Below are 16652 nucleotides of genomic sequence, written 5' to 3' on the forward strand. Positions count from 1 at the left end.
TCTCCAGGTATCCAGCACATTTTGATGCTGCGTCAGTAGAATCTTCTTCAGAAAATTTCTCAAGAAAATTGAGAAGGTTTTCATAGTTCCTTAAGATCTGTTGCACACTGGAGGCTCTCAACGTTCACCGACGAGGGTAAAGTGGTCGCAGTCCAGTATGGCCAGCCTTCTCATTCACATCAATAATACCATTAAATATTTGCATTCTTTTAGGGGATTCCCAAACAGTCTTTAACAAGTCGTTGGCTAAATTCATTATTTCATTGATTAATATATGTATAATAGTAAATAATAATTATATACTTAGTATATAGTAATAAGTCATGTGTTTTGCTGTCTCCGATCATAGCACCCCGAAGTTGATGGTTTAGCGGTCTCAGCCCCCCCCCCCCCCCAAGTTGATGGTCTAGAACATTTCAAATGTGCATATAAAGTTAAGTTCATGTGGCACAATTCAGAGAACTTTACAAAAGAAGAAAAATAATACATTAGATCCTCTTAAGCAAAATTATTTGGGGGGCTCTACCCCCACATCATTAACATTGGGGGGGGGGGGCTCGAGCCCCCCTAAGCCCCATGGTGTCGGCGCCTATGCTCCACAGTTCAATACATAGTAAACAAATTTAGAGAGGAAGGTTCAACACAGAATGTGCCGAGAAAACCAAAAGAGAGACGGTTGAATAAACGTGATGAACGCTTTACTTTAAAAAGAGTGCGAGAAAACCCCCGACTAAGTGTTCCTCAGTTACGACCGTTAGTAGCAAATGTTGCTGGCAAGATGATGTCCGATCAAACTGTCCGCCGTGCCTTGTGGAAGCATGGATATCATGGCAGAATAACACAAAAGAGGCCGGATGTAAATAGGGTGAATCGCAGGAATAGACTTTCATTCGCGAAAGTGCACGTCCACAAGGACCAGGAATTTTGGGATAGTGTCATATGGTCAGACGAGTCCAAGATTAATATAAGTTCAGATGGGATAAATAGGGTCTGGAGAAAATCAAATAAAGACAATGATCACATTAACAAAGTTCCAACAGTTAAACACGGTGGTGGGTCATTAATGATTTGGGGCTGTATGTCGTCCAAAGGTGTTGTTACCATCCAGTTTATTGATGGTATCATGGATGCATATGTCTATTTGGACATATTGAAGGACAATGTAAAGCAGAGTGCCCAAAAAATGGACATGCCGTCTATCTACAGATTCCAACAAGACAATGACAGTAAGCATAAGGTGCGAGTTAACATGAATTGGCTAATATGGGATGTGCCCAAACTACTACAAACACCAGCTCAAAGTCCAGACTGAAATCCCATTTAGCATTTACGGGCAATTTTGAAGAGGCGAGACCATAAAACAGGCGTCAAGTCCAAACAAGAGTTGAAAACTGTTGTGCAAGCCGAGTGGAATAAAAGCTCGGAAACATGTCGGAAACTGGTTAATTCTATGAAGAACAGGTGTCAAGCAGCAATTAAAGCCAAAAGACAGGCATCAAAGTTGTCAGTAAAGTATTAGAATTGTCAGTCAATTTGCTCTGAATATACTTTTTTCTTTTATATTATTAAGTGTATGAATAGAAAAGTTGTACAAAAAATGGCATGTTTCTTTTACAGTTTAATTTAATTATTATTGTCATTGGTTATATAGAATTTGGGTACGATTTTATGTTCATAGATATTAGTTATTGAATTGTAAAGAAACAATTTCAAAAGAGTGTATTTCCTTTCAGATATTAAAGCATTTTCTTTGAAAATCCGTGTGTACGAATAAGAATGTTACATACTGTATCTATGCATCGTTTTCAGACAGCCCGATACGGAAAAGTCAGTGGATTTAGGCAGTAAAGCGAGGGTGTAGGCTCTGCAGTCGGCACTTCATCAAATCAAATGAAAATATTTTGTGTTTCGAAAATTATAATTGTCTAAAGCTATGGATGGGGTGTGCAGGACAGAATTTTCTAGGTCGGGACGGGATCGGGAAATTTTTTAAATCCCGACATTCGGGACGGGAAAAATTCTCAATTTCCTGACAAAATCGGGAAATTTTCGTGACGGGAAATGTTCGAAATTTCCTGAAGCTCTTCAAATCTTGAATTCTAACAATTTCCGATAAGTTCCAGACATTTACAATGCAGAAAACGTCTAGAATTAACGACTTTTTAAAATGACCATTCGGTATTTCCCGACTGCTCGGGATCCCAAAAAAGTCGGGAAGTCATTTCCCGAAGTCGGGACTGGGACGGGAATTTTTTTCCCTTTTCGGGATCTCGCACACCCCTATCTAACGCACGTGTGTTAACTAAATTTGAAAGTTGGAACTAGTTATAATTATACATTATAACACATTTGTCTTTTGGTTGTTGATAAGCGCTCTCTCCATGGGCGTCGGTAGGTCAGTCGAATCCTCGCCTTCCTCTGGAAATTTGCATCCTTCATTTTAAGTTCACTTGGTTAGTATTCGAACAGAGTAATCAATGTAAAATATGCATTAGATCGGAAAAAATGAGTGAAAAACACAGGAACGAGGTTATATTTTTGTATTCTACCATTTAATCCAAAGTATAAATGGTTCCACAGTTTTCAGAATTCGAAAAATTATAATTTTAGATGAGGTCACACAATGAACTTTGAGAGTAGTAGTTTTCTATAACTTCTAAAGTCCTTTCTTGAACGACACTTGCAAAAGTTAATAACAAAAAACAATGTAAAAGTAAATGGATTGTGGATCGAATAGCATGATAATTAGAAACAAGAACAATAATAATAAAATTCGAATAAAATTTATTTAAGTAGGTATATGTTAATAGTGTATAACAATAATTTTAACCGTAGTTATTATTATTATTTATTTGACTGTTGCAATCGAAGTATTTTAATGTTTATAATTAATATAAGCTTCATTTCAAAAGTAAAGTAAAGTAAAGTGTTCCCCTGTGCATAGCACCACGCCATGAAGGCGTATAGGGGGTGTGGGGGTAACGCCCATTTCAACCTGGAGAAATCTTTTCAAAGACGAAACTGTTTGTAGAAGATCAACATTGCCTTGGAAAATATTAGTATTGTCCCTTATATCTGCATCCAAAGTATCCGGGAATTTGCCAATCTTTTCTAGGTACCTTTGTTTCTCTATATCACTCAAAAATTTCTAGTGGTCTATTTTGTTTCCGATCATTTATAAGCTCGGTGACGATATTCCACTTGTTTACATTGGAAAATTCGCCAATCCGGAAGATCTTTCCCTGCCATCAATAATGGAATTGTCTGATCGATCATTTTTTGTTTACTCAAGCTTCCTTGCAAATGGATGGCCCGCTTTACAGACATTAGCATAACTTGAGGTAGAATATAACCTCATGTCCCAGAACTCAGGAGGTTAACAAGAATACCCTTGACTTGTAAATTTTAATAAACCTGAATTTTTCGGGGCCAGTGCTCCCTTCCTCGAGGTTACGCATATTCATTTTCTCTTGCTAATTCGCCTAGTAATATGTATGCTTTTCACTGTACAGTTATGTTTAGCAGAAGATGAAGATAACCGGATATGACCACATGTACACGTGAGTGACGGCATGATGGGAATATGGCGGCTACAGCTGTTGTGTGTATAAAGCGCAGAGTGTAAACTAGTTAATGAAGTGATATGAACGTAATGTTCTTTGTGTAACGCAGTATGTTTCAGTATAGTAGTATTAGCTAACACATGAAGTTAGACTAACATATATTTTTAATGTTAGCTCAATGACTGCTGAGCAAACCAATTTAAATGCTTCATTGAGAGGTGAAGATAAGTCGCGCGCGAATAATACAAGTACTTCGTTGCCGACTCATGCAGTGCTGAACGACGAAGTAGCTTTGTTGCCTGATTTGGCATTTGCTCCGGTGTCTACAAACGGTGGCACAATAGATTCCCCACGAGGAAATCGTGAAAACCAGCCGCTTTTAGGGCGGATGGAGTCTGACGTTACCTTCAATTATTTTCCAGGTAAGTGCACATACATAGAATATAAGTCCTTCGCTCAATTAACCTTGACCAGTGGGATGACAAAGAATGGGCAGTTAAATTGTAATATTTGTTACATGCAGTTGTTACATATATAAATTTAGTGTAACTTACTGCCAGCAAAGCTACTGCCGACTTTGAAGGTTTTAATACATAAGTTAGCAAGAGGTAATCAAAACAACATGCGGTACCTGTCATGTGATAAGTCTTCGTAGAAATACACCCTCGAATTTTGAAATTTTTTTTTTTTCATTATGAACATTATTTGATCCTATTTGTGAATAAAAGAAATTGGAGCGCGGAAAGAAGTATTTACGACTGTACAGCCGTTTAAAGTTGAAATTTTGTCGTTTGAAATGGTTCGCAATTATTTCCAATTTCTAGATCGTGATACTAACACGACACCAAATTTTAACTATCAATCTCAACCTAACTGAACTAACCTATCCACGTGCCAATGGTTCGTGGGGCTAGCGCCAATGGTTCGTGGGGCTAGTGCCAATGGTTCGTGGGGCTAGTGTCAATGGTTCGTGGGGCTAGCGCCAATGGTTTGTGGGGCTAGCAATGTCTAAAGTCGCACAAAACAATTGCAATGTCTCAAATATCCAATCCGGCAATAAATTACATAAATAATATATTGAAATCGCAAATTATCCCATTGCACAAGTCATTCATAACAAGAAAAAATTGCAAATTATCCCATTGCACAAGTCAAAGATACGAAGAAAAAGAAAATTTTCAGACGTGCGCCTGTGACATGAATCCAAGATGCGCCATGATCAAATCCCTGCAAAACCGTTTCGACGTTACATAAGGAATCTAAATATTGAAAAACGTAAGTTTCCTAGCACGTAGATCTAAAAAAAATTACTTTCCGTGCTATTTAGAAACATCGTTTCTTATGAAGAACTAATTTTCGTAACGAGAATATTTGAAATGTGCGAAAAATCGAGGGTGTAGAAAAGGGTACCCGAGTCCGTAGAAATATGACATAATTACATGCAATACAAGACAATCTTCAAATAAATATATTTTTTAAAATTCACACTAACCAGCTCAGCCCAACTCGGGGAGAGAATATGGTTCCGAATTGCTGTGTATGGACAATCACCGTGGTAAATCGCAAGGTTATTTTACAAGTTCTACACGTAAATGTACAATTTTAACAAGTGACCGCCAAATATGAACTAGAGATATGTCATCAGGATGCCGAAATTAGTAAGTAGGCGAAATTTTATAGTAATTGTAGAATGTTCCGGTATTGTAAACTCATGCTGTACTTTTTTCTGCATGCCATTGAGTTGAAGAAAAAATACAGCAAAGTTTTCTGATGTGGACTGGTCACGTGACATAACTATAAACTACATTGCTAAATGTTTTCGTTGATAGTTTAGAAAGGCCAGTTTTAGGGTAATTAGCATTATAATTACTTCTGTACATGTGATCATGTAATTTCTGGTCTACAGCACTTTCTGCTATTCTCACTATCTGGTGGCAGTAGTTGCACACACTTTTTAATTTAAAATAACTTCTTAACTGTAAGTTCAGCTATACTGTAAATGAATATAATAAGAAAAGAGGGGCGAGTTAAGAATACGGAGAATGTCTCCAATTCCGTTAATTTTTGGTATGCTAACAAAATTTGACCTTCTAATCACGAATCTGTTGTTAAAATGCAGGGGTCACGTGTGGAAATAGGGAAAAAAGCCGATGTAAGTGGATTTTTTTTACAGCTGTTTCGCATTGTTTTAGGAACAAAATTTTAACTAAGCTTACCTAACCTAACCTTACCGGAAATGGTTTGTGGGGCTACCCGTGCAGAGTTCATGGCAACATATATATACACGTAAGTGTACAATTTTTTTATGTGACCCCTGCATTTTAACAACAGATTCGTGACTAGAAGGCCAAATTTAGTTAATATACGAAAAATTAATGAAACTGGAGACATTCTCTGTATTCTTAACTATAGCCAGAAAAGATAAAGGCCAATCTTATGTATGACACAGGCAATTACTTTTACTGGTGAAAATAGCAACATATTCTGTATCATTATATATCAATGAAAACTTAGATATTAGTTTCTCAGTTCTAGATATCAATCAGTTCTGCATACAATGGTGTTTAGAAGTTGTTGCGGTACTATTACCTGTAAAAATTTACTATCCTTCGGACACCTCTAATTTTTTTGTTTCGTCAATTTTTGACATTCGTACTTATGTATCTGCTTCGCGGAACATTCCTGAAGGTGTATCAATGTTGTTTTGATGAAATTAATTGCAATTTTTCACATTACTAGTACATCTTTCTGATAGGTCTTTTCGCTTGCCTGAGACGAACTAACCTAACCACGCGCCAATGGTTCGTGGGGCTAGCGTCAATGGTTCGCATTTATTTCCAATTTCTAGATCCTGATACTAACACGACACCAAATTTTAATTATGTTTCCTAACCTAACCACGTGCCAATGGTTCGCAATTATTTCCAATTTCTAGATCCTGATACTAACACGACCCCAAATTTTAACTGTTTCCTAACGTAACAGAACTAACCTATCCACGTGCCAATGGTTCGTGGGGCTAGCTATTCTCCGTCGGAGAATTAATTTTCAACAAACAACATGAATTTCAGCTATGAAACATTCCCACATCACACAAAACACCTTCCCGATGTTTGACAATGCTACAGGAACTTATTACGGTAAGTAGTTTCTTCTGTAAAAATTAATAAATGTGTCCGAAGGATAGTAAACAAGTACTCTATTACCATATTTAAGAATAATTGTTGTCTCCATTTATTGAGCACCTGAAAGCAGCATAGATTTCTTTACTGAGCACTTACAAAACTTTATCGCAAACACAAAATAATAGTCTTTGGAGATCTCCATATTGACATCCGACATCCCCAGCCCCAAACAATTAGACCTTCTAAATGTACTAATATCACTTGACCACTATTGTGCAAACGAAAACCAAAAAGACTAGACTCATTTCATTTACTGTCAGCTTTGATCCAGACTGTTGATGCAACTACGTTGTATGACTTGAGGTGTGAAGGGGTATTGTATCGCTAATGCCTTCGTTGTTAACCCATCCACTTACCATTTAAATGCACTTCAGAATCTGTAAATTACCATTTTATTTTCTAGTACCCTTGACCCTCTGTGCCCCCTGGGTAAAGTTAAATATTTTTCATGGTTTATGTATATTTTGTTGTTTATGAACTTTTTTAGTTTATTTTTGTTCGCGGAAATGTGTTATTGTGAAGTAAAATAAGTCTGATACCTTAGTGTGCTACTTTAGCCTGTAGCAAAGCAGCCCGAAGGCTTCCACAAGTGAATATAGCACCCAAAACCAGCGGCGTATACTCTGGGTCATCTAGGTAATCGCAGAGGACCCGGCTGTATTTCTTTTTTTTTTTTAAAAAAAAATATATATATATATATACACATTTCTTCGCAATATTCTTCCAAACCAATTTCGATGCATACATTTCCTTGCTTCCAGCACGCGAATGCTTCCAATCGTTTGCCGCCGAATGTCCGGGAACTTTTCTCCAGCCGGTGGAATGACTTCAGGGAATCTCACCCTGACGTCATTCCTCCCGCTTTCCTTACAACCCTTGGCGAGGAGGGAGGAGAAAGGAAAGAGGGGGAGGAAACACTGCTTCTCAGGCGCGGTGATTCCGTGCCCAGGGTAAGCTCCTTCTTGTGAGAGTCCACCGGTCGCACTCTCAACCTTCAGAGCCTTTCCCGTTCCCTCCGCTCAACTAGTGAAAACATACCCGGTAAAATGGGAAAAACAGGAAAATTGAATAACATGGGCAAACCAATTCTACCTAATTTTTACTTTACATTTGCTTCTGTCTTGCTGATTTCTGTTACTTGAACATAAATTTATCAAAAGGGAAAAGCTTAAATATTGAAGATGAAGCAAACTGAATTAAAATTCAAAGCTTAAGCAATTAAAGCACCTATTTGCTGACTCCCCCCATCCTTGTATTTACAAAAATAGTGATTGTTTCTCCTCTCTAATCTTCAAAAGCAGCGAGAATACTTCTTTCACGGAACTGAATATTTTTTAAAGGGAAAGATATCAAAAATAAATTATATATATATATATATATATATATATATATTAGTAAATTTAAGTTGCTATATTCCGCCTGTTTAGATTAATAGTGATGAAGATGAACGAATTAAACATAAAACGAAAAAAAATACTTCAGGCACGTAACCAGGTGAAGGATTCAGGGGGTTGGGGGGGGGGCTGAAACCCCCCTCCCCGAAATCCTACAAATATCTAATTTAAAAAGTGTATAGTGGTAATTGAAACAAACATCAAAAATAAAAATATCAGAGATTTATATAAAGGTGTAAATGAATTTAGAAAGGGGTGGCAACCTAAAGTAAACTTGATAAAAGATAAAGACGGTGATTTTCTAGCTGACTGTCCATGTAGGAGATAAATCAGAAGTAAATGAAGTACACACAGCAGAACCTTTAGTTCCAGAACCTAACTTGACTGAAATTAAAGATGCTATTAAAAGGCTAAAGAATAACAAAGCACCTGGCATTGATTTAATACCAGCTGAGTTAATTAAATATGGTGGAAATTCATTAATATGTCAAATTCATAAATTAATTTGTTTAATATGGAATAAAGAAGAAATCCCTCAACAGTGGAAAGAATCCATAATTGTTCCTGTGTTTAAAAAAGGTGATAAAATGAACTGCAATAATTACCGTGGAATTTCTCTACTCTCAACAACATACAAAATATTGTCTAACATTCTTTTAAGAAGACTAACCCCATATGCTAATGAAATTATAGGTGATTATCAATGTGGATTTAAACGTAACAGATCAACTACAGATCAAATTTTTCACATCAGACAGACACTTGAAAAAAAGTGAGAATATAATCAAAATGTCCATCAGCTATTCATTGATTTCAAAAAAGCATATGATTCGGTCAAAAGAGATAAATTATATAATATATTAGTAGAGTTTGGAATACCTAAGAAGCTTGTTAGTATGATAAAAATATGCACCAGTGAAACAGAAAGTAAAATTCGTGTGGGTAATAATATGTCTGACAAATTTACAATTCATGATGGGTTAAAACAAGGAGATGCATTATCTCCATTGCTCTTTAATTTTGCCTTAGAATATGCTGTAAGGAAGGTAAAAGAAACTAAAGGAGGACTAAAATTAAATGGTGTGACTCAGTTGTTAGCATATGCAGATGATGTAGACTTACTGGGGGATGATGTGAATACAATTAAGAATAATGTTAAAATATTTTTCAAAACTGCTAAAGAGATAGGTTTGGAAGTTAACAAAGAGAAAACTAAATATATGCTTACAGGCCGAAACCAAGTGTTAGGTAATAATCAAAATCTAATTATTGATAACAACTCGTTTGAACCAGTTTCCAAATTCAAATACTTAGGAGTAATATTAACAAATGAAAATTATATTAAAGAGGAAATAAAAAGTAGGCTTAATTCAGGAAATGCATGTTACTTCTCTCTTCATAAACTTTTGTCTTCCTGTTTAATATCTAAGAAACTAAAAGTTAAAATATACAAAACAGTAATTTTGCCTGTAGTATTATATGGGTGTGAAACTTGGTCCCTTACATTGAAAGAGGAACATAAATTGAGAGTATTTGAAAATAAGATCCTTAGGAAAATCTTTGGACCTAAAAGGGATGAGGAGACAGGTGAGTGGAGAAGGTTACATAATTTAGAACTTCATAATTTGTACTCATGTCCAGATATTATTAGAATAATTAAATCAAGAAGACTTAGGTGGGCAGGCCATGTGGCACGAATGGGAGAGGAAAGAGGAGTTTACAGGATTCTTGTTGGGAAACCAGATGGTAAGAGACCTATAGGAAGGCCCAGACGAAGATGGAGGGACAACGTTGAGATGGACCTAAAGGAAATCGGTAGGGATGGGAAAGAGTATATAGATCTTGCTCAAGATAGGGACAGATGGAAGGCCTGTGTTGCTGCAGCCATGAACCTTCGGGTTTAAGAAGGCTAGAGAGTTAGTTTTAGTTTAGTTAGTATAGTGGTAATTAAATTTACTTCATTAGAAGGATTAAACACTTTGCATAATACGTTGTAATAATCTGAGATTCATCTTCAGGACTTCTAACCCCACTGTTTCAACTTTATGTGGCGGCTGCTAATAAGGGATGATCCCCATCCCGAAATAAAATTCTGGCTCTGACCTGCAATGATTCGAACTTTTAAAAACCTGTCATTTCGAGCTCGGAAAGGGATTTTTTTTTATCATTCATAGGGAATTTCTTTCTGAGCCAGGAACACAACAACAGAAGTTTGGCACGTGAAACTGAATGCGTGTAGTCATTGGCTTTCGTGCTGTGCTTCGTGTTTATTATTTATTTAGGTGTTAGTGTTTGTCGTGATAGTGCTGTGTTAAAGGGTAATGGATGTGATACAAGATTTGCTAATGTTCAGGAGAAGTTGCAAATTGTAAATACAGGTAGGCCAGTGTCATTGCTTGAACTTATTTATACACACAAAGACAAAAATCGGGAATAAGCGAGGCATTTTCGCAAGCAAATTATGACAAAACACCATGGTTGACAGGAAGTATAAGTGTTAATAAGCTTTGCATTTTTGTTGGCCGCAGGGGCGCCGACTTGTCAAAATTATTGGGGGGGGGGGCTCTGATCACTGAAATAAATTAATGAATGACTGACTCTCTCCCTTTTTTAAGTTTTGATCTCAGTGTTCGGAATCACGTAAAAGCCCATGAATTCCTCAAAAATATCAACATTTTTATTCACAGTTCTAATGCAGAATATTAATATTGTCCCCGAATGGATATTTCACAAGTTTCGTCAACCATAATAGCAAAATATTCCCGACTTTTAATATCTGCTACCACGGAGCGCAAAACAGATCTCCCTAATATATCAATGATCTCGTTCTGAATGTCATGTTAGAGCCATTTGTAGCCCAAAAGTCTCATCCACTACCCTAGTTCATGCACATCGTCTTTTGAAACTCTTTTTAGTAAAAATTTTAACAATACTCATAATTACATACTTAGTATATAGTAATAAGTCACGGGTTTTGCTGTCTCTGGTCATAGCCCCCCCCCCAAAGTTGATGGTTTAGCGGTCTCAGCCCCCCCACCCCCAAAGTTGATGGTTTAGCGGTCTCAGCCCCCCCAATTGATGGTCTAGAACATTTCAAATGTGTATTTAAAGTTAAGTTCATGTGGCACAATTCTGAGCAAACTTTACAAGAGAAGCAAAATAATACATTAGATCCTCTAAAGCAAAATTATTTTGGGGCTCTGCCCCCACATCGTTAACATGGGGGGGGGGGGGGGCTCGAGCCCCCCAAGTCCCATGGAGTCGGCGCCTATGGTTGGCCGTGCTTACTTTTCGGGGCTGAGAAGAATGTATGGACGCGTGGCTGATACTGTAATCTTTGCAACACTTGTGCCAAGCATGAAAAATCCAAAAGTCACATAACTTCCTTTGTTAAGCTGCAATCTTTCACACAGACCCGTATTGACGTGAACTGGACAAACAGCGTGCTTTGGATGTGGCACGGCACAAGTAATCGGGTCCTGGAGTAAGTTGAATTTTGCACTTAAATTAATATTGCGGGTTTTTATTTCACTAGTGCACGTCTTTCATTTTATATTTCACAGGCTGTTTTCTTATAGCTTTATAATACTGTCTTGTTTTATTATTTAAAATTCTAAACGTATAGTAAACTGCAATAACGTGAATTAATTGATTGAGATCGTAGCAATAAGACAAACATTCCGACACAATATTCCTAAATCCAATATGGAGCTTGACATAAATTGCACGGAAACTTTTGGAGTTTGAGGATCAAAAGGTCGGAGATTACCCACTCGTTAGAACCAGCATACGCCTCTGCCCAAAACAACTTTCCACAATAGCAGCTATAATTTTACATAGTTAGGTTTGGTACTGATAGTTATTTTTGAAGTGTATTTCACTATTTTAGTGTGCATACAAACAGTTTTTATTAACAAAAAGGTGCAAAAATATTCTGAAAAGTTACGTGGGCCATACTTTCGGATCAAATATCTCCGTTATTTGTGCTTTCCTAATGCTGAGGCCACTTTTACGTTACGTAAACATTGAAATCTGTAGATTAAAAAAAATCGACATAATTCTTGAGGTGGTATAGTGGGTAAGGGCCCCAATTTTCCTCCACTCACTGATTCTGCAGTGCTAAATTTAAACAAATTTATTCTAATCTGTTTACCATAGTCACGTCAAATTTTCTAATAGTGTAAAACATATAACAGATTATAGTAAATAGACAAGGATATAATAATATATTTAATATGTTTATATATATATATATATATATATATATATATATATATATATATATATATATATATAATATGGAGGTGCACTTTGTAGAAACTTACTAGTAGTTGTGGTGCAGTATTCCGGTTCAGATTGTTTTATGATTTTTTTTCAAATTCTCCTAGCAGGAAGACTACTTATCGTAGAATTTTGGCAATCATTGTCACACAAAATTTGAACCTTTCTTAAAGTAATGAGCCCTGTTTGGATTTTGAAAAAAAAGTTATTTATGTTTAAAAAAATAATTAAAAATTACCATACGCAAGCATGCACGCTTCTCATGGACAATGTATTTTCCGTTGACAAGCAACTGTAAGTATCGTAGACTAGTGGGAATTAATGTAGAAGTAAATTAGAACCTTAGTAGAATGCATTTAGGGACTTGCCTGACCTGCCTAACCTAACTACGAAAGCATATAGCCTATTGAACAAAATCTTAAGTAATCGCTAAAGCTCCACAGTATGTTAACAGAAGTAAATCAAAACCGAACCATGTTAAAATTGCATTCGTAGCATGATGAAATCGCAATAAAACAAAAGGAACTTAGGCCCAGTATTCCTTGAAGCAATGAGGCATGGGTAGTAGAAATTCTAACAGCATTAAACCCCACATTTCAGATACTTACAATCACTGTAAAAAAAACTAAAACTGTAATTCAGGCATCAGCCCCTTTTTGTTGGAACCCAGCTTTTTTTCCTTTTTTTCTGCGGAAATATGGTCTAGATATCCATGAATCCAACTAAGATAAAGCTACATGTTTTGAAATATGGTCTTAAAATATTTAATCTACTAATTAATACGTTTAGATTACAAATAATTCTTGTGCCTGATTGGCTTTCCTAAAGAAGGCTCAACTAGTAACAGCATGAATGACTATGCAGTTCATTCCAGTATATGGCCAACTCTACCATATTGCCACAAATTTTAAAATTTGGCTAGCAACAATGCAAATAAATATAATGGCATGTTCATTATTCCTCATTTAATAATGCAAGTGATACAGAAACTCACAAACATAAAACCCATACTGTACTTGCTAGTTTAAAGAAAGACAATGGAAATTTCCATAAGTGAATTTGCAATATAAAAAAATATTTTTTAGTACTGAATTTAAAAAATTTAGTGCCCTGTATTATTCTACCCATGCTTAGAATAATCCTTTTATTAATGTAACCACATGCAACTTGCTTTCCAGTATATTTCCAATTCCTCTAAGGCATGAAGCACAATACAATTTTTTACACATAGCTTATAGCACATGGAGTGAACCACAGTGTAATGTCGTAGTAAATAGGACTACATGAAATCGCACAACTGTGCATGCTAAAAACAACAGAAAATGTCCCCCCGATGTCATAGTGGTAACAAGGTTGCCTTTCAACCAAGGGGTCCTGTCCATGTTCGATAACCAGTGGAGGCACATTACACGGTGGTTTGGATCCCACCTTAAACTGTAGGTGCAGTCCCGATTAACCTATCTGTGCATAAAGTGGACTTTGAAACAACAATTCAATTAAAAAATAACCGAAAACATTTGTAAAAATCATAACCCCTTCATTAACCATGCAAAAGTTTCCACTTTCTAGCGTGAGTACAGAGGAAGGGTATCATATAGTTTGCTAAAAGAAAAATGTTGATGTTGATTTTCAAAACAATTATTCCATACCTACAGGATGAAAGAGCAAGTGTATGTGAACTGATTAAGGATTACAAAATAAACATTTGTCATTGTGGTTATCACATGAAATTTTAGAATTGAGTATTGCATATTTCAGTTGTAGGTAATATCGGATTAGTCATTTGATTGTGAATACACAGTTTAAGCAGAATATGAACAGTTTGAAATATCATCTACCCAACCAGTTCTTGAAGTGGAAAATGCTAGCTGGGTTTAATAAGCTGCTAACCTGAGTGCCAAAGGCACAGAATATACCTGAGTGAGATGAAGCTACTACTTGTACCAGAAGTGGTAGCATTAACCACCTGTGGAACCCTATAAATCTACACTGAAGTGCCAAAAGTAATGGGATACCAGAAGGAAACTAGTTGATGGTGCTGTAACATCGCAGCAAACCAGTTGAATGTCGCGAAGCAGTTGCAGTGTTGTCAGGTAGACTTCTGTGAGTGCGGTGAAATGTTGTGTACTGTGGTGATGGCAACCTGATGGGAATTATCGGCGTTTGAGAGCGGGATGATAGTTGATGCTAGATGAATGGGGCATGCAATTTCGGAAGTCGTCCGGACACTGAACTTTTCTCGCTCCACAGTGTCAAGGGTGGACCGTGTGTACCGCATTGGAGGCATTACGACCCATCAGGGACAACACAATGGCCGACCGCGAGTGATGAATGACAGTGACCGGCGACGTCTGGGCAAACAGAAAAGCAACAGTGTGTGATCTGACAGCAGGAATCAATGCAGGACATCCCACGAACGTGTCTCGGAGGTCAGTACAATGCAATTTGGTCTCCATGGGGTATCGCAGCCAAAGACCAACATGTGTGCCGCTACTAACCGCTGTTAGTGCACGTTAGGAACACGTGCTTTGGGCCTTAGAGAACTGGCAACGTGGATGCTAGGGTCCAGGTGTGGCGCAGACCCTGTGTGGCATGGACCCAAGTAGTCAACATGGCACTGTGCAAGCTGGTGGTGGCTCCGTCATGGTGTGGGGCATGTTTACTTGGCATGGTTTGGGTCCTCTGGTCCTCGTGAACCAGACAATGAGTGCTCATCGCTATGTTCAGCTGCTTGGTGACCATCTCCAACCTTTTATGGACTTCATGTACCCTGACAAAAATGGGATTTTACAGGATATCCGTATCACCGGGCCGCAATGGTGCACTACTGGTTTGAGGAACATTCTGGCAACTTCCAACGCATGAATCGGCCTCCTAGATTGCCGGACAGGTACCTTTCGAGCACATGTGGGATGTCATCGAATGGACTATTCGTGCCCAGGATCCTCCACCTACAACAATGACCGAATTGTGGATGGCAATCCAGACTGCATGGCTGCACATCCCTCCAGCGGTCTACCATCAACCTGTTGCATCCTTGTCACGTCGAATTGCTGCACTTCGCGTGCTCGAGGGGGCCCCACTCGTTATTAGGTAGGTATCCCATGACTTTTGGCACTTCAGTGTAGTTGAAAGGAAGTTTCCACATAAAAGTGTAAAGTGCTCCCCTGTGCTTTGCACCATGCCTAAATTTCCACATAGTAACAAATTCAGTTTACAATCACAGGAAATAGGGTTATTCTCACAATTTACTGGTGAGCAAGCTGAGGGCTACTTGGATATACATACATGTAGTAAAGTCGACTCTCTTGAGAGCTGTTTTCTACTTTTTTCTACTCTCTTGCAACTTGCTGTGGGAAAATGATTATGTACATTATCTAATATGCATGAAAAGCCCATAGTCTTCTGTGGGAATTTGGTTTTCTGAGAAAATAATATGTGGTGATTTAATTTCCCTGTCTTTGAATGCATGGGATAAAGGAGGAATGTTTTGTATTTATCAGTAGATATCATCCTGCCACCTTTTCTGCCTGGGAAATTGTAGATTTGAAGGTCACAAGCAGGAACTTGCAGGGATGTTGGCACTTGAAGTAGTTGTTGATGTTGAGTAGGCAATTATTTAATAACTTACATGTGTGTGTGTGACGTAAAAATGGACATAATTTAATTTATAACCTTTGTGATTAGAAAAAGGTTGTTTTTATCATATTTGCATGTTTTTCCCCTTGGGGAAAATTCATACATTCAAAACAAATTCATTTCATTTGATTAGAAATCTGGTGAATGCATGTTTGAGACATTAGTGCATATCGTAACGAACCTTAAAGTTCGTGGGATCTTAGTTATGTCCATAAAATTGCATATGTTGGAAATAATTTTAACCTTCTCCACTCACCTGTCACTCATTCCTTTTAGGTCCAAATATTTTTCTAATGATTCTACTTTCAAATACTTTTAATTTATTTTCCTCTTTTAATGTAAGCTACCCAAGTTTCACAGCCATATAATACTACAGCTAATATTACTGTGTTGTATATTTTAACTTTTAGTTTCTTAGATTATGTGAGAAGTTAAAAGTTTATGAAGAGAGAAGTAACACACATTTCCTGAATTAAGTCTGCTTTTTATTTCCTCTTTAATATCATTTTCATTTGTTGGTGTTACTCCTAGGTACTTGAATTTGAAAACTCATTAAAACGAGTTGTTATCAATAATTAGATTTTAATTAT

General features: G+C 37.1%; 1 protein-coding gene across 3 annotated transcripts in view; it reads left to right on the top strand.

The window, feature by feature from the left end:
* Window positions 1-3574: 3574 nt before the first annotated feature.
* Window positions 3575-16652, top strand: part of Pi4KIIalpha (phosphatidylinositol 4-kinase II alpha) — a 76011-nt gene continuing 62933 nt past the window's right edge. For all 3 annotated transcript variants that reach the window (XM_083134069.1, XM_083134077.1, XM_083134087.1), the window contains exon 1: window positions 3575-3985. In XM_083134069.1, coding sequence (XP_082990195.1) covers window positions 3742-3985 — 244 coding nt within the window. In that variant the 5' untranslated portion in view covers window positions 3575-3741. The remainder of the gene's footprint in view (window positions 3986-16652) is intronic.

The sequence above is a fragment of the Lepisma saccharinum genome, chromosome 1, assembly GCF_977018435.1.
Source record: "Lepisma saccharinum chromosome 1, izLepSacc3.1, whole genome shotgun sequence".
NCBI lineage: Eukaryota > Metazoa > Arthropoda > Insecta > Zygentoma > Lepismatidae > Lepisma > Lepisma saccharinum.